Raw genomic sequence first — 23,614 nt, 5'->3', positions numbered from 1 at the left:
CAGTGACCATTTTTTTTCAGCTATACCTTCGCTGTGACCTGATCTTTGTGTCCCTCTGCGGTAACACAGCCTATTGCTCTGTCTGGGCTGCTTTTAATTGCTTCACTGTTGACTTAATGAGGGAATTACTCAGCCCGTTTTGCAATTATCATTGTGGCACAGATTTTGTTGTTTGCTCCATGTGTTGATATAACAGGGAAAACCCTAGATTTAAATTCTTGTCGATCATTCAACAGCAGATAAGATTGAAAAACAAAAACATTGGCGCTATTTTGTGATGCAGGTTAAGGGTTGCATGTTGCCTGGGCTGTGGGGAAAGGTAAAGAACCCTTTAATCTATAGCTGGGAATGGAATATTAGGAATTAGTGTAGGTTGTTCTGCCTCTCAGCTGTTCCACTGCAAGATTCACCAAAGATGATTCTGAGGAGGAACTGTATTTATTATTGTCATATATATTGGGATACAGTGAAAAGTATTATTTATTGCGCTATACAGACAAAGTGTAAGTTTATTTAATAGTCTCATAAGTAGGCTTACATTAACACTGCAATTAAGTTACTGTGAGAATCCCCTAGTCGCCACACTCCGGCGCCTGTTCGGGTACACTGGCCATGCTAAATTCTCCCTCAATGTGTCTAATCGGCCTGCCTTCCGAACTGTGGGAGGAAACTGGAGCACCTGGAGGAAACCCACGCAGACACGGGGAGAACATGCAGACTCCACACACAGTGACCCAAGCCGGGAATCAAACCCGGGCCCCTGGCGCTGTGAGGCAGCAGTGCTGACCACTGTGCTGCCCGGGTGCCAACGTGATGCCCAGTACATAGAGGAGAAGGAAAGGAGAGGGTGCAGAGTATAGTGGTTGCAGTTATAGATAGGGTGAAGAGAAAGATCGGCTTGAGGCACAGTGGCACAATGGTTAGCACTGCTGCCTCACAGCGCCAGGGACCTGGGTTCGATTCCCAGTTTGGGTTGCTGTCTGTGCAGAGCTTACACGTTCTCACTGTGTCTGTGCGGGTTTCCTCTGAAAGACGTGATGATTTGGTGCGTTAACCCGAAGAGGCGCCGGACTGTGGCGACCAGGGGAATGTAACAGTAACTTCATTGCAGTGTTAATGTAAGCCTACTTGTGACTGAAAAATTAACTTTATATATGGTAGGTCCATTTGAAAGTCTGATGGCAAGAAGGAAGGAAGGAGCTGTTCTTGAGTCAGTTCATATGTGACCTCAGACTCTTGTATCTTTTTCCCGACGGAAGAAGCTGGAGGAGAGAATGTCCGGGGCGCGTGGGGTCCTTGATGACGCTGGCTGCTTTTCCGAGGCAGTGGGAAGTGCAGACAGAGTCAATGGATGGGAAACTGGTTTGGATTGCGTAATGGACTGGGCTTTGTTCACGATCCTTTTGTAGCTTCTGGGTCTTGGTCAGAACAAGAACCACACCAAGCTGTGATGCAATCAGAAAGGATGCTTGTTTTATGAGGAGAAGTTGAGTAGGTTAATTCTAAACCTCTTGCAGTTTAGATAAATGAGAAGTAATCTTATTGAAAGGTACAAGATCCTGAGGGACCTTGGCAGAGGATGCCCCCCTCGTGGGGGGAGTCTAGAACTCAGGCCATAGTTTAAAGACAAGGGGAGTCCTATTTAAGACCGAGATTGGGGGGGATTTCTTTCCTCTGAGGATTGTTAATCTTTGCAATTCCCTTCCCAAGACAGCAGTGGGTCAAAGTCTATCTCTGTCTTGAATGTATTCAGGCTTTTTGATCAACAAGGGACCTGGGCGTTTTGGGAGAAGACAGGAAGTGGAGTTGAGCTTCAATTAGATCAACCATGATCTTATTAAACGACAGAGGAGTTGAATGGCTGACTCCCCTTCCTATTATTATCTTGTGATCTTCTGATCTCAACTAATTACCTCATGAATGTATCTCAACTCCCATTTACTCCTTTGTTCCTTATCCCTTGATTTTGCCCCCGCCTAACAAAAACACCAACATTTTCCTAAGTTGGTGCGTCTGATGCCTCATTCAATACAGCATTGAAGCCTTGGCCTAGATGATGTGGTTGTGTCTCTAGAGTGGGGTCAAACAACTGGAGGTGAGTTGCTGCTCGTTTGACGGAACCCAGTGCTGCCCAACCGAAGTGTGTTTGCGAGTTGCGTGGTTTTTTTTTAAATCAGTAGGTGTGATTTCAATCTCTGAATGTGTTTCTCTGTTCCCAGGGAGATTTGCGTGGTACCTGCCAGCGAATAGCAGAAGCCGTTCTGGGACAAGGTGGAGATTGGCAGATTGGAAAGACTAAGATTTTCCTAAAGGTTTGTGTGCGCGAATTTCAGTCTGTGAGCGCTAGGGGGGGAGGAGGGCAAAGAGAGTGCGAGTGCTGGATGGCCAAGTTAGAACATCTGGCTTCTAATACAGAACACATTGTTAGGTCAAAACTCTCTGTAAAGGCCATAAGAGCCCTTGATAGCTCATGTTACCAGTGTCAGGCCTTGCTGAGACTTCTTACAAACTTCTTTTACGGGGTATGGACGTTGCTGACTAGGTCAGAATTTGTTGTCCATTCCTAATTACTCGTGATCTGAGTGGCTTTCTAGGCCATTTCAGAGGGCAGTTGAGACTCATCCACATTGCATTGCCATTGTGTCGGAGTCAATAGGTGGTAGCGGGGTTGCCTGTAGCCAAATGAGATGTCCTGCGATGGGTCACTTTCATTGGTTAGTTAACCTGGCAGGCAAGGACTTAAGAAAGGTTGGGCTTGCATTTCTTCGTCGCGTCTTGCACGATCACCTGGAGATCTCGATGTGTTTAAGAGGGAATAAACTACTTTTTGAAGTGTAGCCATTGTTGTAATGGTAGGAAGCACAGCAAGATCCCAAAAGACGACAATATGAGAACGACTGACTAGGTTAGTTGGATTGTGAGGTTGACTAAGTGACAAATATGACACCAGTGAGAATTCTGTCCAAAGGCGTGGCACCTTGAAGCCATCTTTGGCTGCCTTCTGTCACTTCTGACTTCTCTTTTTTTTAACCTGGGGTCACCGGGTTCACCACTCCTCTTCTCCATCGCCTCCTGTCAGTCACCCGTTCCTCATCCAATCTCGCTGTGTTTAGGTCTCCCGCCACCTCATCGTTCCATCTGGCCTTAATTAGACTTCGCCTTCCCGGCTATCCCACCTCCATCTCTCACCTCACCACCCTTCCCCTCTCCCGGATTGAACGATGGGGCAGTCTTGAAGGGCCGAGTGGCCCACTCCAGTTCCTATTTTCAACGTTTCTAAAATGTTTTTATTCATTTTCGCGTCGCTGGTTGACCAGCATTTATTGCCCATCTCTGGTTGCCCTTGGAGAGCAGCTGAGAGTTAACCACATTGCTGTGGTTCTGGAGCCCTAGGTAGGCCAGACCAGGTAAGGATGGCAGATTTCCTTCCCTAGAGGACATTAGTGAACCAGATGGGTTTTTCTGACAATCGACAATGGATCTTCAGTAGATTCTTAATTCCAGATATTTTAAATGAATTCAAATTCTGCCAATTGCCGTGGTGGGATTCGAACCCAGAACACTAGCTTTGACAAAGGGTCATCGGGATACAAGATGTCAGCTCTTTTTTTTTCTTTCCTCTCCTTACAGATGCTGAGATTATCCAGCATTTTGTCACTGGAGTATTAGTTGAGTTTCTGGATTAATATTCTAGCAATAATATCGCGAGGCCATCGCGTCCCCAGACTGCTGGATAAACTCAGTGGGCCTGGAGAGAGAAAGTAGGTGTAAACACCGCGAGTCCGTGGGACTTATTCAGGGGATTATTTTGGGACTGTCTCTGTGAAGGGTTTATTACGCCAAAGGAACAGGTTCTCGATATCGGGACGGTGCTGAGATCAGAGACTGGCTACTGGAGGCCGGCGCTGGTTCCTTCTCCTCCCTCCACCCGCGGGAGGGTTTATCAGCCATTCTCAGCTTTCGTCCTGTCAGGAAGCGGCTTTGTTCGTTCCTGGTTATTGCCGGGGACAGCAGGCGACCCCTGCTTCCTGACAGGAAACCCCAGATCTTCTGATGGGGCAGTGATGATCGCAGAAGGCCGTTGCCGTGGCAACTTGGGGAAAACTCGTGGGTGTGTGTGCGTGTGTGTGCGTGTGCATGTGTGTGCTGAGAGATTTGTTTTCGATGCGTTTTGCTTTTAGGATTGGAACGGCGGAGGACGGGGCAGGATTGAAATGAAGTAGGTTGACTGGAAAAGGGGGAGAGATAAAGGGGCTGATTCTCCCAGCCCGCGGCGCTGGGAGCCTGGGGCGAAGGCCGTTTAGCCCCCGATGGGCGCCGCGCCTCTCCGACTGCTGGATATTTATGGTGTTGTCAGCTCTGCGCCAGAAATCGGCGTGGAGCTGAATGAATTATGTAAACGAGAATTGGAATATCATTAGTGGGCCTGGGGCTAAAGTCTCAGAGACCATTGACATCCCCCTCCGCCCTCCCCTCTCCCCCCCCCCCCCTCCATTCCAGCGGGGTTTACAGTAGCTCCCCACTTATGGGAATCTGGCATCCCAACCCCACTGGAGTGAATGGAGGCCACCCCAGGAGGTCGGAGCTAAAGGGTGGGGGTGTGGGGGGACCCTTGGGCATTGCCAGTCTGGTCCCTGACACTGCCCATCGGGCACCTTGACACTGCCCATCAGGTAGGGCCTAATTGGGGAAAAGGTTTGGGGGTGGGGGGGGGGGGAGTTGGGTGAAGCCTCTGGAGAGGGGGAAATGGGTGTGGGGGTGGGGGTCCCACTGCTACTCTGCTTTAGGATCAGTTACAGAGGAAGGGAGACCAGTGAATGGTTTTGTTTGGCCATTGGTGGGGTGGGTTGGGGGTGCATCTGGAGGCTGGCCCAGGGGGCCCAGCGACTGGAGGGGGCGGGATTGGGGGGAATTGTTGGGACGGTGATGTGGGGCTACTGTGCTGACCGGCGATCGAGCTGTTGGGGAGGGGGGAGGACGGGATGGGAGGGCTGGCTGGTGATGAGCGATTGGGAGGCCAGCAGCGCGTGACTCTGACGGATCGGCGTATACGCAGTGACCCGCTCAGCGCTATGCTGCTGGCCACTCTAACAGGAATAGGTCCCACCCGCTGATTTTTGACGTGATTTACACCAGTGCGCTCTGCAGTGCAGAGTGCGGGAGATTCAATTTGAAAATCCAGCAGGGTTTACTCCAGTTTTTACATGACTTCACACTTGGAACTTTTTTGGGACTCCCACTCACGATCTGAAAATATTACTGACTGCATCCGGCTTTACTTGCATTTAAATCCTTATTGTGCCGCACCTGCTTCTGTAGGTGTTTTATTTCAATCGGAAGGACTGGAATTCTCCGACTGTTCACGCCAGCGGGATTCTCTGGTCTGCTGGTGACGCACCCCCTGACGTGGGTTTCCCAGCAGTGTGGGGGGAGGCTTTGATTGGAATTCCCATTGACAGCAATTGGGACTAGAGGGTCCGGCCTCCAGCGAACGGCACCACCGTCTCCCGCCGAGACAAACACAGAGGGAGGCTGGAGAATCTCACCCGATGTGTAAAATCCTTAACTGGTGCAAAGGATTGTCAGAGCAAACAGGGCTTCGCCCATCAACTTAATTAGCCCCTTAGATTTGATTTATTATTGTTAGATGTGTTAACATACAGTGAAAAGTATTGTTTCTTGCACGCTATGTGGTCAAAGCATACTGTTCATAGAGAAGGAAAGGAGGGAATGCAGAATGTTGTGTTACTGTTATAACTAGGGTATAAGAGAAAAATCAATTTAATATGAGGTAGGCCCATTCGAAAATCTGATGGCAGCAGGGAAGAAGCTGTTCTTGAGTTGGTTGGTACATGATCTCAGACTTTTGTATCTTTTTCCCAATGGTAGAAGGTGGAAGAGAGAATGCCCAGGGTGGGTGGGATCCTTAATTACGCTGGCTGCTTTACCGAAGTAGTGGGAAGTGTAGACAGAGTCAATGGGTGGGAGGATGTGGGTGACACAGATCTTCCTCGGAAACAACTTACACTATATTCCAGCCTTGGGTTTCAGCTTAAACGAATGATTGGGGAATTTTATGGAGGTTCATCTCTTGGAGAAGACATTAGGAACTCTTCTGCCAGCTAAAATTTGGACAAAATGACAGCATCAGGCAGAGAGATCCAGGCCAGGAACAAGCCCCAGCTCTCGATTTTAAGTGAAGATAGCCAAGAGGTGCATCATTGACAGGAGCAGGAGCAGGGCCTGGATCCATCATCTGGATCATGATTGAATTGTATCTTCATTCACATGCCTTGTTTCCTTGTTCCTTGATTCCCCATGTGTCTCCATTTTTGGTGAAATTTTCAAGTAAGCTAACCTTCTCTTGCCCTGAAGAAGTAGTGCCCTTCTCTCTGACAGGACTTCAGTATGTTTCTTCCACCACAACTCCCCCCCACCCCCCCCCCCCCCCCACCCCCCCCACCTCACCTCGCCTCGCCTCGCCATCCACCTTTTACTGGTTTCCATTTCTCTCTTGGTGTTGGTCTTTTAGCTTTTGACAAAGGGTCATCTGGACTCAATGTCAGCTCTTTTCTCTCCTGCTGAGATTTTCCAGCATTTTCTCTTGTTTTGATGGGAGAGAGTAGATTTCCATTGATTCCAGATGGGTCTGTGGCTGAAATGACAGTAGGAAATGCGAGGCATTTTGGACGGGGAGGTGTGTTGTACTCTGATATTCGATGGAGCAGTGTTCCCCTGAAGCGAGTCATTCTGTGAGCGGTGGGGGTTTTTTATTGTGGAATGTTTAACTTTCTTTGGGTGTTTTTCAGGATCACCACGATATGTTGCTGGAGATTGAGAGAGACAAGGCAATAACGGACAAGGTCATCCTCATTCAGAAAGTGGTTCGGGGATTCAAAGACAGGTAGAGCTCACATTAGAAAACTGGAGCCCCCTCCAGCTTCATTCTAAAGGCCCCAAACTAAGTGGAAGACTACATAGTGGAACCTACTGTCATAGTGACATATGACATGAAAACAGACCCTTCGGCCCAACTTGTTCATGCCAACCAGATTTCCTAAACTGAACTAACCCCGTTTGCCCATATCTCTCTAACGTTTCCCATCCACGTACCTGTCCAAACGTCTTTTAAATCCTCTACCACCACCTCTGGCAGCTCATTCCATATACACACACCAGTCTCTGTGTGAAAACGTTGCGCCTCAGGTCCCTTTCTACTCTTAGCTTAAACCTATGCCCTCTAGTTTTTGGACTCCCCTCCCCTGCTAAAAAAAAGACCTTGGCTATTCACCTTATCTATGCCCCTCATGATTATATAAATCTCTCTAAGGTCACCCCTCATCCCTCTTCGTTCCAGGAGGGAAAAGACCTCTTGAATATTGCTGTCGGATTACAAACCAAGTTGATGTTTTCCCTTGTGCAGCGGAAGGTCACTGTCTAGTTTAATCTTATCTCTGTTGTTACAAAAGATCAGCTAGCAACATTGGTCGTTTCTATTTGATTACAAGAACAATGCTATTCCGGAGATTGAGTCAGGGATGTGGCCGATGATCATGTGATGACATTGACTCTCATCCAATCCAACTGAGAGAACAGCAGGAACCTTGGTTTAATGTCATGCATCAAAACAATGCAGCATTGCGCTGGGAGTGTCAGCCCACTTCTACTCGAGCGGGGCTCGAACCCACAATCTCCTGACTCCTGAGTGAGAACGTTATCCGCTGAGCCATGTTCCAATTCTTTTCACGGACCCAGTGGTGCACTGAGGTAGACTTTTGTTTGTCTCACAGAATCATAGAGTGCAGAAGGAGGCCATTCAGCCCATCGAGTTTGCACCAACAACAATCCCACCCAGGCCCTATCCCCACAAACCTAAGCATTTACCCCACTGATCCACCTAACCTACACATCCCAGGACGCTATGGGCAATTTAGCATGACCAATCAACCTAACCTGCACATCTTTGGACTGTGGGAGGAAACCAGAGAAAACCCACGCAGAGATGAGGAGAACGTGTAAACTCCACGCAGACGGTGACCCAAGCTGGGAGTCGAACCCAGATCCCTGGCGCTGTGAGACAGCGGTGTTAGCCATTGTGCCACTAGTTTGTCAACAGCGGTTTATAGCATGAGGGGTGCCACTCCACATGAAGTGTGGCTGACCAGGAGTGTCTCCTGCTCTTACCACCAGCCATTGGTGTGTTTGGAAAGATTTGCACATTGATACTCAGTCTGTATGGCCACACTATTAATGGACCTTCCTCGGCCATCGTGTCTTGGGTTGGGAATGGAGCTTGGAGCTTCCAGCCCAGAGGCCGGGATGTTAACGCACTGCACCACATGACCACTGAGCCACATCTAAAAGCTTAAGATAGCGGGTAGCTCGCTCACTCTGTAACTAACTCGTACTTGGTCAGCCGATAGCTATCTGTGAATGATACCCTGTTGCGATTTCTTTTACCAAAACATGTTTAATTCTGGATTTTAAAGTTTTCAAAATCTTCCACAGGTCAAACTTTGTTAAAATGAGGAAATCAGTGATGTTGATTCAGAAGTATTGGCGAGGATATCAGTGCCGGAAGAATTTCAGTGCAGTAAGTTAACTATTTCTGGGCCTTTTTAAGTGTATTGTTCATTGCTGTGTACGCTGCTGGCTAAGCCAGCATTTACTGGGCATCTCTGATTGCCTCTTGAGAAGGTGGGAGTGAGCTGTCCTCTTGAGCGGTGGCAGTCCACGGGATGTAGGTATACCTACAGTGCTGTTAGGGAGGAAGCTCCAGGATTTTGACGAAAGAAAGATGATGATAGTTCCAGGTCAGGATGTCGTGCGTCTCCAAGGGGAACTGGCAGGTGGTGGTGTTCCTAAACATCTGCTAGCTGGTAAAGATCACAAGCTTAGAACTTACTGTTGAAGTAATGCTTTTGCCTATTGTAAAGTCAAGATTTGTATGATATTATTAGACTCATCCTTTTGGAGGAAGACCTATCTAATATGGTATTGTTCGTCCATTGTCATCAATGAGGACCTCGACACCATTAGTCATTATCTAATATGGTATTAAATTATGGGATGCATGCCTACTTGACTAGCGAGGCCTTTGATTGAATTATCATAGATCATAGAACTCTACAGTGCAGAAAGAGGCCCTTCGGCCCATCGAGTCTGCACCGAACACAATCCCACCCAGGCCCTACCCCCATATCCCTATACATTATACCCAGTAAGCCCTCTAACCTACGCTTCACTGGACACTAAGGGGCAATTTCTTAACATGGCCAATTAACTTAACCCGCACATCTTTTGGACTGTGGGAGGAAACTGGAGCACCCGGAGGAAACCCATGCAGACACGAGGAGAGTGTGCAAACTCCACACAGACAGTGACCCGAGCCGGGAATCGAACCCAGGGCCCTAGAGCTGTGAAGCAGCAGTGCTGACCACTGTGCTACCGTGCCGCCCATTTTAAATTACCTGACTACGATTTGTTTGGCCGAAGAAATCGTAGAACCCTACAGTGCAGAAGGAGGCCCTTCGAGTCTGCACCGAACACAATCCCACCCAGGGCCTACCCCCATAATCCCTACATGTTCACCCACTAATCCCTCTAACCTAAGCATCCCAGGATACTAAGGGGCAATTTTAGCACGGACAATCAACCTAACCCGCACGTCTTTGGACTGTGGGAGGAAACTGGAGCACCTGGAGGAAACCCACGCAGACATGGGGAGAATGTGCAAACTCCATCGGACAAAGACCCGATCCGGAAATTGAACCCAGTTCCCTGGAGCTGTGAAGCAGCAGTGTTAACCACTGTGCTACCGTGCCGCCCTTATCTCTGTCCTTGGGCGTGAATCCCCTACATTTTTTAAAAAAAAAGACAGATAAATGAGCATGCCAGAGAATGGAGAGTTAGGGAGGGAAAACAAGACTTGAGCGGGAAGTTCAGTCAGTGAATGGTGGAGGAGATTGAAGGGGCAGTATGGCTTCCACCAGACATGATGTAAGAAAGAGGAGAATTTGCGCCGTGCTGTTTTCTATCTCAAACATTTTCTTTGATCTTTGCCAGATGAGAATCGGTTTCTCCAGGCTGCAGGCCCTCTATCGATCCCGTAAGCTCTGTGCACAGTATCACTTTGCTCGCAAGAGAATCATCCTGTTCCAGGCCCATTGCCGAGGTTACTTGGTGCGGAGAGCGTTCCGCCATTGTTTCTGGGCGGTCATCACCATTCAGGCCTGCGTTCGAGGCATGATTGCACGTAGGCTGTACAAGCGGCTGAGAGGAGAAGTAAGTGTTTTATCTGCGGGGTGGGGGGGGGTGTTGAATTTTTTTTCTCTCTGAAAGATGAACCTGCTCTTGCGTGGAAAGCTTTTGAAAAGAGCTTGAATATCTAAGAGCTTTCTTTTCAGAGTGTCATGCTGGTCAGGAATGCAATGTCCACACAAATGGAAGCAGATTCCAAAACTTTCAGAAGGGAAATTATAGAATGCCTATGGTGCAGAATAGGCCATTCGGCCCATTGAGTCTGCACAGACTCCCTGACACAGTACCTTACCCAGGGTCTCTCTCTCCATCACCCTCCGCGTTTTCCGTGATCGATCCACCTAACCCACACCCCTTTGGACACTAAGGGGCAATTTAGCATGGCCAATCCACATCTTTGGACTGGAGGAAACCAGAGCACCTGGAGGAAACCCGCGCAGACACGGGGAGAATGTGCAAACTCCACACAGACAGTGACCCAAGGCCGGAATCGAACCCGGGCACGATGAGGCAGCAGTGTAGCCATAATGATGCCCTGGTAAGATGGGTCTTGAGCAATATGGGCCAAACATGGGCAATCGGGACTTGCTTAATGGTTAAAAATTGGGTGGCATGGACAAGTTGGGCCGAAGGGCCTGTTTCCATGCTGTAAACCTCTCTGACTCTAAGTCAGGCCGCTGCCACTTGCTGGGCACACCTTTGGAGAGCTGACCAATTTTTGCCGTGAGCAGATGCCACAGTCGAAAGCTGTGGCGGCCAAAGGTTGTGAAAAGCGATACCCAATTGCCAGCATAGACATCCTCTTCAATTCTCCCACCTACGGTTCAGATTCTATGAAATATGAATGTATTTGAGAGCTAAAGCTGCTGACTGGTGCCGCTGTGTCTTCTCTCGACAGTACCGGAGGCGACTGGAGGCGGAGAAGCTCCGTCTTGCTGAGGAGGTGAGGCTTCGCAAGGAGATGAGCAGCAAGAAGGCCAAGGAAGAGGCAGAAAGGAAACACCAGGTGGGTCATGTGACTGCTGCTTCTCCCAGATCTCGATGGCGGGATGTGTCATTCAAATGAGACCCCGATCCTTTAAAAACCTCCTTCATGTTGGTGAAACTGCTAAAGAATGATATTGTTCTCTAGAATCATAGAACCCTACAGTGCAGAAAGAGGCCCTTCGGCCCATCGAGTCTTCACTGAACACAATCCCACCCAGACCCTACCCACATATCCCTCTAACCTACGCATCCCAGGACACTAAGGGGCAATTTTAAGCATGGCCAATCAACCTAACCCACACATCTTTGGACTGTGGGAGGAAACCGGAGCACCTGGAGGAAACCCACGCAGACACGAGGAGAATGTGCAAACTCCACACAGACAGTGACCTGAGCTGGGAATCGAACCCAGGTCCCTGGAGCTGTAAAGCAGCAGTGCTAACCCACCGTGCTACCGTGCCGCCCCTCTATAGTATAGACCTCTATACTCGGGGTCTTGGCTCTTGCCCTGTACTCAGTGAGCCAGGGTCAAAACTATTTTCCTCCAGATTGAAGAGTGGGGGGGAGCTGGTTCTGCGATGATCGGCTCAGGACAGGTTCGGTCACTTTTTGTTTGTAGTTTCCACCTCACACTTGCCAACATTAAATTCCATTTGCCATTTCCTGGCCCATTCGCCCAGCCTATCTAGATCCTTCTGCAGACTCTCCACACCCTCCGCACAATTTGCCGTTCCCCCAATCTTGGTGTCATCAGCAAATTTCGACACCCTGCACTCGGTTCCCTCCTCCAGATCATCTATATAAATGGTAAATAGCTGAGGCCCCAGCACCGACCCCTGGGGCACCCCACTAGTCACCATCCGCCAATCCGAATAGCACCCATTGACCCCCACTCTCTGTCTCCTATTTGACAACCAATCCTCTATCCACGCTAACACCCTACCCCCAACTCCATGTCCCCTGACCTTCTGCAATAACCTCTTGTGAGGTACCTTGTCAAACGCCTTCTGAAAATCCAGAAAGACCACATCCACCGGCTCTCCTCTATCCACTGCCCTAGACACATCCTCATAGAACTCCAGTAAATTTGTCAGACACGACTTCCCTTTAATGAAACCGTGTTGCGTCCGCCCTATCAAGCAATTCCCTTCAAGATGCCTCGCAATTTCCTGCTTAATGATGGATTCTAACATTTTACCTACCACAGACGTTAAACTAACCGGCCTATAATTCCCCGCCTTTTGCCTGGCACCCTTCTTAAACAACGGCGTTGGCAAGTGTGAGGTGGTCCACTTTGGTAGGAAGAATGGTAGGAAGGACTATTACTTACGTGGCGAAAAACTGCAGCAGGCGACGGTGCAGAGGGACCTCGGGGTCCTTGTGCATGAATCGCAAAAACCCAGCTTGCAGGTGCAGCAGGTGGTCAGGAAGGCGAATGGGATGCTGGCCTTCATAGCGAGGGGGATTGAATATAAAAGTAGGGAGGTCTTGCTGCAGCTGTATAGGGCATTGGTGAGGCCGCAGCTGGAGTACTGTGTGCAGTTTTGGGCGCCGCACCTGCGCAAGGATATTTTGGCCCTGGAGGGAGTGCAGAGGAGGTTTACTAGGCTGATACCGGAGCTGAGGGGATTGAGCTATGAGGAGAGGCTGAATAAACTAGGCTTGTACTCGTTAGAGTTTAGAAGAATGAGGGGAGATCTCATTGAGACGTATAAGATGATGAATGGGATGGATAGGATGGAGGTGGAGAGACTCTTCCCGCTCAAAAAAGACAGTAGGACTAGGGGGCACAGCCTCAAGATAAAGGGGAGGCGGTTTAGAACGGAGTTGAGGAGGAACTTCTTCACTCAAAGGGTGGTGAATCTCTGGAATTCTCTGCCCGTTGAAGTGGTGGAGGCTGCCTCGCTAAATATTTTTAAGAAGCGGGTTGATGGGTTTTTGATAAGAGAAGGGATTAAGGGTTATGGGGAGAGGGCGGGAAAGTGGAACTGAGCCACGACAGATCAGCCATGATCTTATTGAATGGCGGGGCAGGCTCGAAGGGCTAGATGGCCTACTCCTGCTCCTATTTCTTATGTTCTTATGTTCTTATGTTTCCTGGGATGTGGGTTTTGCTGGCAAGACCAGTATTTATTGCCCATCCCTAATTGCCCATTGAGTTGTGAACTGCCTTGAACTGCTGTAGTCCGTGTGGTGTAGTACATGCACACTGCTCTTAGGGAGCGAATTCCAGGATTTTGACTGTGAAGGAATGATGATATATTTCCAAGTCAGGATGGTGTGTGGTCAGGAAGGAGAATTTGCAGGTGGTAGGGTTCCCAGGTATCTGCTGCTCTCGTCCTTCTAGGTGCTAGAGATTGTGGGTTTGGAAGGTGCTGTTGGAGGAGCCTTGGCAAGTTTCTGTAATACTGTCTGTCTCTGCCCCTTCCTCACCCCATCCCCTGCTATAAACACTTCTGTATTTCTGATATCTCCGTACTATTCCAATGCTCTCCTGCTCAGCCTCCCTCCTGGGACTTCAATAAACCTGGGCTCATCCAGAACATTGCTATGTAGAATCGTGAATGTGGGTCGAGTCCCTTTCGTCCATCACCCCCTCACTGACCCATGTTGACCCCTGGTCTGGTAGCCCCCATGGCTTCACCACTCCATCTGCCTTCCAATTCTGTGACTGCGGACAACTCTCATCTCTTCACCTCATCGTTGATCGCCATGTCTTCAGCTCTGAAGCTCTAAGTTCTAATTCTATTGTTCAACCTCTTTTCCACTTTTTAACCACTCTTAAGGTGCTCCATAAAATCTGTTTCTTTATTGAGGCATTTGGCACCTTTCCTTGGCTTTCTGCCCAATGCTGTGTGGCAGGATGTTGTACTGTACAAGTAGATTATTCTAATTTCACTGTTGTAGTGACTATTGTGATGATACTGTGCTCTTAATATATTTTAATGTATAAGGGGGACTGTTTTAAGAGGCAGTGTTTTGTTACAAGCAGTCAGTTTGTCTGGTAGGAATGCAGCAGATGCTGAGAAAGCAGGATAATTACTTCAGACATGTAAGTGTTTATTTAGCAGAAGGCTTAATTTTTGTTGATTCAAGGAATAAGGCGAGTTAGATATACAGGGACAGAGTCTTGCGATAGGAGGAACTAGACTTGTAGGAGAGAACATTTCATTTTCATTTTAAAATAAGGAGCAGTTGCTGCCTGGAGCCAGTAGAAAGAAAAGGCTCTCACTCTTTTCAGAATCTTTCTGAAAGCTCTAGTGTTAAGCAAATATGCCTGGACTTGCTGATTATTTCTAAAGAGGAGTTTAAGTCTAGAAGATAAAATTTTGCTTAATTGGAACTGAATCATCATTAATTAGAAATTAAGCTTTTTTTGCATGATTAAAGATTGTTCAAAGCTTCATTTTGTTAGAGGTATAGATAAACTGTTAGGAATAAAGCTTATTTTGATAGAAGATCCCTAATTTATCAATGGAATCACTCCTGAGGTGAAGAATCCTTTCCTTGTATTTGTGTCAGAATAGAAAAATTGTCAGGGATGTAAAATGGCTTTATAACATAGGGATTTCTCGTCTGACACCCCAACACTATTGTAGTTCAAGGTTCTGACAGTAGGTCATCTCATTGAGGAAGGTGCTTTTGGTGAGATACTGGAAGACTACCAGCACCCAGGGAACCCGCTTTAGTGTGAATCCTGATCCTTAATGAAGGGGAAGGAGAAGACTGAGGGGATAATGTTTCTATTGGAAGACTCTTGAAGTCCACTGGTTGACCCAGCTGTGCCACCTGTTGCCAACATTGGGTGAGGATGGTCTTTCTGCTTTGTGCCACGGCCCTGAGGAGAAATTGGTTTAATGGCTGGACGCATTTTAATTTCCCCTTCCTGCCAGGAACGCCTTGCTCAATTAGCTCGCGAAGATGCCGAGAGAGAGGTGAATGAGAGGCGGGAAGCCCGTCGGAAGAAGGAGCTGGTGGAGCGGATGGAGAAGGCGCGTAACGAACCCGTCAACGACTCCGAGATGGTGGACAAGATGTTTGGGTTTCTGGGCACACCCACTGTGCTGCCGGGACAGGAGGGGCAAGCGCCGTCAGGGTTTGAGGTACGCAAGTTAAAAACATTCTCTCCATTTTGGTTTCAGTACTGATTACTGAGCGGGTGGATTTGGAGGTACAACTGGAACATGGGAGTTGTTAGCTGACAAAAGACCAGGTCCACTGAGTTCACTTCCTGATCATCGCACATACCCGCTCGAATATGGTATCTAAAATTGTTTATTTTTATTATTGCTGAAAAGAGACTTGTTGCCAAAGCTTTTCATCTTGCACTCATCAGGACAAATGTAAGAATGCCAAATTTCCAAACAATTGCACTTTATCGTACAGGATGGCCAGTTGACATTGACTGAGGTGTTGCCATATGGGCAGACCCTCGGCCAATCTAAGGTCACATCTAGGCCAGACCTGATAAGGATGCAGATTTCCTTCCCTAAAGGGCATTTAGTGAACCAGGAGGGTTTTTATGACAACCGACCATGGTTTTGTGGTCATCAGTAGATTTTTGTTACGTTCAAATTTCACCAGCTGCCGTGGTGGGATTTGAACCCGGGTCCCCAGAGCATTACCCCGGCTCTCTGGATTGCTAACCCAGTGACAATACCACTCTGCCACCATCTCCCCCTCCAATAGTACTGCAGAACTGCCTCTGATTGGGCCAGCAGCATGGAAGGCTGTTCCGCTGCCCTTAATTGGATGACAGTCCTGATGGTGGCCTCTTGATTGGCTGCCGCTGGTAAAATGACCATTGCGATCTCACTGCCCACCAACATGGGTTTGAACAAAGAACAATACAGCACAGAGCCGTACATTGGGTTGCGAGGGTAGGACTTCACTCTTTCTGGTAAAATTCCAGCTGTTGTTTCAGCAGATTTATTTTTCTTGTTTGCTGCCTTCAAGAATACACTGTACTCTGGGGTTTTGGACAAGTAGTGATGATCTAATGTATCCCATCCCTCTTAAGATCCCAGAAACTTCACTCGACCACCTTCTTTCTTTCCCCAGTGAGAATGTGTCCAGTGCATATCATCACACTTCATAATACAAGCCCTCCATCCCCTCAATCATCCTGTTTGTTATTTTCTTCCTTTATGTTCCATTAGAATCAGAGAATCTTTAACGTGCAGAAGGAGGCCATTCGGCCCATTGTCTTCACTGACCGCAATCCCACCGAGGCCCTATTTCCATAAACCTACATATTTACCCTGTCAATCCCCCTTACATGAGGGTTACCCCATGCATTTATCCTAGCTAGTACCCCCGACACTGAGGGGCAATTTAGCATGGCCAATCCACCTAACCTGCACATCTTTGGAATGTGGGAGGAAACCCTCGCAGGCATGGGGAGAATGTGCAAACCCCACAAAGAATCGAACCTGGGTCGCTGGCACTGGGGCAGCAGTACTAACCACTGTGCATAGATAGAATGAATATTTTGTTGATCGAATGCGCGCAGCTCTGATTTTTGTCGCATTTATTCAGTGTGTGCTGTTTCTCACACTGTCGCGGTGGGTTGAATATATTGTTGTATTGGCTCCAGGATCTCGAGCATGCCCCGAGGGAGCTGGAGGAAGAGGACCTGGATGCGAGTTTGCCACTCCCAGAGGAAGAGGAAGAAGATCTTTCTGAGTACAAGTTTGCCAAGTTCGCTGCCACTTACTTCCAGGGCACCACGACACACACCTACATCCGGAGACCCCTCAAACTGCCCTTACTGTACCATGACGATGAAGGGGATCAACTGGTAAGTGACAGCTGTTGGAAGGGATGGGCTATTCTGGGGGAGATTGTGGCATGGTGCTATTGCCACTGGTTTAAAGAGTTAAATTTTGTTTATTAGTGTCACAAGTAGGCTTACATTAACACTGCAATGAAGTTACTGTGAAAATCCCCTAGTTGCCACATTCCGGCACCTGTTTGGGTACACCAAGGGAGGATTTAGCATGGCCTATGCATGTCTCTGGACAGTAGGAGAAATGCCAAGAGGAAACCCACACAGACACGGGGAGAACATGCAAACTCCACACAGAGTGTGACCCAAGCCAGGAATCGAACCCGGGTCCCTGGTGCTGTTGGGCAGCAGTGCCAATCCAGAGACCCAGGCTGATGCTCTGGGGACGTGGTTCAAATCCCACCACAACAACTGGTGGAATTTAAATCCCAGCAATAAAACCTGAGTGGACATCAAAGCTGCCTGGACACTGCTTTAAGGAAGAGAAAAGATCTTATAGAACATAGAACACTACAGCACAAACAGGCCCTTTGGCCCACAAGTTGCGCCGATCATATCCATACCTACCAGGCCTATCTATAGCCCTCAATCCCATTAAATCCCATGTACTCATCCAGAAGTCTCTTAAGTCTCCACACCACTGGTGGCAGCCGATTCCACTCACTCACCACCCTCTGAGTGGAAAAACTTATCCCGCCATCTCCCTGATGTCCTTGCTGATATTTTTCCGACATCAAAAAAAGTTCGGATTACCCGGCCATTATCTAATTGCTTTTATGGGCTCCTGCTGTGCACAGAATGTCAAATGCTTTGACAAGTACTGAATGCATCGAATGTGCGCGTACACACACACACACACACACACACACACACACACACACACACACACACACACACACACACACACACACACACACTCTTCCCTTTTTTATATGTGATCCCTCTCCTTTTCCTGCAGGCAGCCCTGGCAGTCTGGATCACGATATTACGGTTCATGGGGGATTTACCGGAACCCAAGTACCACACGGCCATGAGTGACGGCAGTGAGAAGATTCCCGTCATGACCAAAATCTATGAAACCCTGGGGAAGAAGACGTACAAACGAGAGCTGCAGGCCCTGCAAGGAGAGGGAGAGGTAAGCCAGGCGGAACAGGCCATCGGGAAGAGGTATGTCTTTGCTCTCAGGGGTGACCGCTCCGGTTGGTGAAGGCACTTCTTGAGATAAATAAGAAGTAGCCGGCTGGGGGGGGTGGGGGGGGAGTTTTCTATTGCACAAGAGCCAGGGGATTTCTACCCTTTCCTCTCTTCAGAACATCACCAACCCACAGAAGTTGGAATTTATTTTTAATCTTTCACAGGATGTGGAGATGTCGCTGCCTAGGCCAGCGTTTACTGTCAATCCATAAACGCCCCACAAGAAAGTGGTGGTGAGCTGCCTACTTGAACTGCTGCAGTTCATGTGGTGTAGGTACACCCACAGTGCTGTTAGGGAGGGAGCTCTAAGATTTTGATCCAGCGCCAATGAAGGAACGGCCGATTATATTTCCAATTCAGAATGGTGAGTGACTTGGAGGTGAATTTCCTGATGATGGTGTTTTTCCCAGATATCTGTGGCCTCTGTCCTTCTAGATGGAAGTGTTCGTGGGTTTGGAAGGTGCTGTCTGAAAAATCTTTGGTGAATTGCTGCAGTGCGTCTTGTAGATAGTACACACTGCTGCTACTGAGTGTCGGTGAAGGGAGTGGGTGTTTAAAGTGGTGGATTGGGTGCCAATCAAGTGGGGCTGCTTTGTCCTGGATGGTGTTGAGCTTCTTGAGTGTTGTTGGAGCTGCACTCATCCAGGCAAGTGAAGAGGATTCCATCACACTCCTGACTTGTGTCTTGTAGATGGTGATTTGATTTGATTTATTATTGTTACATGTATTAACGTATAGTGGAAAGTGTTGTTTCTTGCGTGCTTTACAGACAAAGCCTACTGAAGGAAACAAGTGAATGCAGAATGTAGTGTCACAGTCATAGCTAGGGTGCAGAGAAAGATCAACTTAATGCAGGATAAGACCATTCAAAAGTCTGACGGCAGCAGGGAAGAAGCTGTTCTTGAGTCGGTTGGTTCATGACCTCAGACTTCTGTATCTTTTTCCCAATAGAAGAAGGTGGAAGAGAGAATGTCCAGGATGTGTAGAATCCTTAATTCTGCTGGCTGCTTTCCCGAGGCAGCAGGAAGTGTAGACAGTTAATGGATGGGAGGCTGGTTTGCGTGATGGATTGGGTTACATTCATGATCTTCTGTAGTTCCTTGTGGTCTTGGACAGAGCAGGAGTCATATCAGGCTGTGACACAACCAGAAAGAATGCCTTCTTTGGTGGACAGGTGGATTGGAAAGCAGTGGGAGCTGTTAGGTGCAGAAGGAAGCCATTCGGCCCATTATGTCTGTACTGGCTGTCTGCATGTGCGCTTCACTCAGTGTCCCCCCTCCTCCACCAACACCAACACCATTCTAGTTCAGGTAGCCATCCTAATAGTGTTGTTTTGAGAAATGGATGGCTCTTCCCTGTCTTTGGTAATTGTTGTACTGCCCCATGCACTGCTCTGTCTTTTGCTAAAGTTAACATAATTGTATTGCAGAGCTCACACACTGACAAGAAGAACAGTGTGAGACACAAGCTGGTTTCACTGACTCTGAAGAAGAAATCGAAGCTAACTGAGGAGGTAATTCTGAGAGGAATTTTCCCTGTCCTACAAGTTTAAAGCTTATTTATTAGTGTCACAGGTCGGCTTACATTAACACTGCAATGAAGTTACTGTGAAAATCTCCTAGCCTCCACACTCTGGCGCCTCTTTGAGGGAGAATTTAGCAAGGCTAATGCACCTACCTGGCACGTGTCTCAGACTGGTGGCAGGAAACGGGAGCTCCGGACAAACCCATGCAGACATGGGGAGAACATGCAAACACTACACAGACACATCTCCACGGGTGGCACAGTGGTTAGCACTGCTGCCTCGCAATGCCAGGGACCCGAGCTCAATTCCTGGCTTGGGTCACTGCCTGCGTAGAGTTTGCACGTTCTCCCTGTGTCTGCGTGCGTTTCTTCTGGGTGCTCCATTTTTCTCCCACAGTCCAAAGATAACAAAGAAAATTACAGCACAGGAACAGGCCCTTCGGCCCTCCAAGCCTGAACCAGCCATGCTGCCCGACAGAACTAAAACCCCCTACCCTTCCAGGGACCATATCACTCTATTCCCATCCTATTCATGTATTTGTCAAAATGCCCCTTAAAAGTCACAGTCATATCCGCTTCCATTACCTCCCCCAGCAGTGAGTTCCAGGCACCCACTACTGTGTTTAAAACAAAAATCTGCCTCTTACATCTCCTTTAAACCTTGCCCCTCGCACCTTAAACCTACGCCCCCTAGTAATTGACTCTTCCACCCTTGTCCTTGAGTGGGCTAACCCTCTCCCTGGCTACCCACTTTTTCTTTATATATGTATAAAAAGCCCTGGGATTTTCCTTAATCCTGCTGGCCAATGCTTTTTCATGACCCCTTTTTAGTTTGCACATCCAGAAGATGTGCTGGTTAGGTGGATTGGCCATGCTACATTGCCCCTTAGTGTCAGGGGGACTAGCTAGGGTAAATGCATAGGGTCATGGGGAAAGGACGTGCGTGGGATTGTGGTCGGCGCAGGCTCGATGGGCCGAATGACCTCCCTTCTGTACTGTTGGTCATTCCTAACCGGCATGTTTCCTGGACTGTGGGAGGAAACGGGAGCACCCGGAGGAAACCCATGCAGACACGGGGAGAACATGCAGACTCCACATAAACAGTGACCCAAGCCAGGATTTGAACTGGGGTCCTTGGCGCTGCGAGGCAGCAGTGCTAACCACCATGCCACCCACTGCTCCATTTTGCAGTGAGCGACATTCAAATGAATTTTGTGATTAAGTTTACTTCAGAGATGGCCAAATATCCTCCATTTGATTGCATCTTGATGACCATGGATCTTTTATTCCCATTCACACCAAGTCCCCTCTCTTCCTATCAGTCTTGTGTTCAATGATCTACACTGGTTCTCAGTCCAACAAAACCTTGAGGTTGTTTTTTTTTCAATTTAACCCTTCCAAAGTCTCTCTCCTCCTCATGGCTCTCCTCCTTCAGTTCTACAACCCTCTACAATATTTGATTCAGGCCTTTTTCACATCCGCAATTGTCTTTAACGTGCTATTGGAGTCCATACTGTATGTTCAGCTGCCCGGATCCAAAGCTCTCAAAGTCCTTCCTTAAACATCCCCACCTCACATTCTTTAGGACCCTCCTTTTAACTCCTCCCTATTCGCTAAACTGTCTTAATAGGTCCTTGTTGAGCTGAGTGGCAAAGTTTGCTTGATAACGTTGCTGTAAAGTTCCTTGTGATGTTTAAGTGTGTTAAAGGCCAGAATGTGGAGATGCTGGCGTTGGACTGGGCACAGCAAAAAGTCTCTCAACACCAGGTTAAAGTCCAACAGGTTTATTTGGAATCACGAACTTTCAGAGCGCTGCTCCTTCATCGGGTGAGTCGAGGAGGAGGTAATTTTGAGAGGATTTTTCCCTGTCCCATGTACACAAGTTTTTTTTAAAGTTTATTTATTACTGTCACAAGTAGAACATAAGAACATAAGAAATAGGAGCAGGAGCAGGCCATCTAGCCCTTCGAGCCTGCCCCGCCATTCAATAAGATCATGGCTGATCTGTTGTGGCTCAGTTCCACATTCCCGCCCTCTCCCCATAACCCTTAATCCCCTCGCTTATCAGAAACCCATCAACCCGCGTCTTAAAAATATTTATTATAAGTAGGTTCACATTAACACTGCGATGAAGTTACTGTGAAAATCCCCGAGTCACCACATTCCAGCCCTTGTTCGGGTACACTGAGGGAGAATTTAACACGGCCAATGCACCTAACCAGCACATCTTTCAGAGAAACCCAGGCAGACACGAGGAGAACATGCAGACTCTGCACAGACAGTGACCCAAGCCGGGAATCGATGAAGGAGAGAGCCCCCCGATAGCTCATGATTCCAAGTAAATCTGGTGTCATGAGACTACTTTCTGTGCATTAAAGGTGTTATATCAGTGCACGTTCTTTCTATATAGTTTCTGTACCTTCATTTCTGTCTCGCTTCCCCTTTTGGCTCTCACTAGGTGGCAAAGAGGTTGAACGACGGGGAGTACAGCCTTCAGGGGAACAGTATGTTGGAGGACAGACCGACGTCCAACTTGGAAAAACTTCACTTCATCATTGGGAATGGCATCCTGCGGCCAGAGGTCAGGTACTAATCCCTCCCGTGCTTTACTTTCTCGTTCCCCTCTTCCTCATTGGTTTTCCTGATCGGACTGACGAATAGAATCAAGGAAGATCTGTCATTTCCCTTCTGAGGCCCTGCCCACCGTTTGCAGGATTGGGATCACAGAATGTCTTCAGCCAACCTGTTTTTTTTTTTGCAATGGTTACCCAGCCCTGCACTCCTATGGACTTCTGTGGCAGTGCATTCGTCCCTTGAGGGTTGAGAGTTCAAGTCCCACTTCATGGATTTAGACTGACGACCCCAGTCCAGTGGTGAGGGGGGGCGCTGCACTAATGGAAGGAAGCATCTTTCCAATGAGACATTTAAGCTGAGACCTTGTCTGGAACTAAGAATCTACTAATGACCATGGAACCAATTGCCGATGGTTGGAAAAACCCATCTGATTCACCAATGCCCTTTAGGGAAGGAAATCCTGCCGTCCTTACCTGGTCTGGCCTACATGTGACTCCAGAGCCACACCTCTTTTTATTCATGTTTGGGCGTCGCTGGCTGGCCAGCATTTATTGCCCATCCCTCGTTGCCCTTGGAGGGCAGTTGAGAGTGAAACGGCCTTGCAAACCACTCAGTTGTATCAGTCGCTACAAAGTCTACAGCACTGTGGGTCAATCCACAGCACATGGACTGCAGCGATTCAAGAAGGGAACCTCACCACCACCTTCTCGAGGGCAGCTAGGTAGGGATGGGTAATAAATGCTGGCCAGCCAGCGATGCCCGTGTCCCAAGAATAAATAAATAAATCATGATGGTGCTGTTTGAGTGACTTTGTGGTCAACTTTCACACCCCTACAACAGTGACTTTGTTTCAGGACACCACAAGCACTTAATGCTTCTAAGCTAGTGAAAGGTGCTATAGGAATGCAAGTCCTTTATCTTTTAGCTTGAGCTTAATCACAAGGGAACTCTGTGATGATGGTCGCTGGGCCTCTATAGCACAATGACCTCAGCCGTCGGGTGGTCTTGCTCATGATGGACCAGACGAGATGATTCGTGGAACGCCAGGAAAATGCCACTTGCTGATTGGCTGTCTTTTGTCATGTGACAGGGACGAGATTTACTGCCAGATCTGCAAGCAGCTTACCCAGAATCCCTCCAAAAGCAGTCACGCCCGGGGATGGATCCTCATGTCTCTCTGTGTCGGCTGCTTCGCTCCTTCTGCCAAATTTGTGAAGGCAAGTATCCGATTCTCCCTCGGCGATCGTATAAACGCTTCAAATGTCGTTAAATCCACCCAATGAGAGA

The 23,614-nt window shown here is 48.2% G+C and overlaps 1 protein-coding gene across 2 annotated transcripts in view; it reads left to right on the top strand.

Annotated features, from left to right (window-relative positions):
* myo7aa (myosin VIIAa) overlaps window positions 1-23,614 on the top strand; it is a 120,204-nt gene that overhangs the window by 53,717 nt on the left and 42,873 nt on the right. For both annotated transcript variants that reach the window (XM_080197678.1, XM_080197676.1), the window contains 11 exons: window positions 2,220-2,312; window positions 6,810-6,904; window positions 8,509-8,593; window positions 10,066-10,284; window positions 11,159-11,266; window positions 15,141-15,350; window positions 16,844-17,047; window positions 17,994-18,170; window positions 19,659-19,742; window positions 22,212-22,339; window positions 23,418-23,544. In XM_080197678.1, the coding sequence (XP_080053804.1) occupies window positions 2,220-2,312; window positions 6,810-6,904; window positions 8,509-8,593; window positions 10,066-10,284; window positions 11,159-11,266; window positions 15,141-15,350; window positions 16,844-17,047; window positions 17,994-18,170; window positions 19,659-19,742; window positions 22,212-22,339; window positions 23,418-23,544 (1,530 nt within the window). The remainder of the gene's footprint in view (window positions 1-2,219; window positions 2,313-6,809; window positions 6,905-8,508; window positions 8,594-10,065; window positions 10,285-11,158; window positions 11,267-15,140; window positions 15,351-16,843; window positions 17,048-17,993; window positions 18,171-19,658; window positions 19,743-22,211; window positions 22,340-23,417; window positions 23,545-23,614) is intronic.

Source organism: Carcharhinus amblyrhynchos, chromosome 10 (genome assembly GCF_965287045.1).
Source record: "Carcharhinus amblyrhynchos chromosome 10, sCarAmb.v2.hapA, whole genome shotgun sequence".
Lineage (NCBI taxonomy): Eukaryota > Metazoa > Chordata > Chondrichthyes > Carcharhiniformes > Carcharhinidae > Carcharhinus > Carcharhinus amblyrhynchos.
The sequence above is the reverse complement of the archived record's forward strand: the minus strand, read 5'-3'. Positions and strand labels throughout refer to the sequence as shown.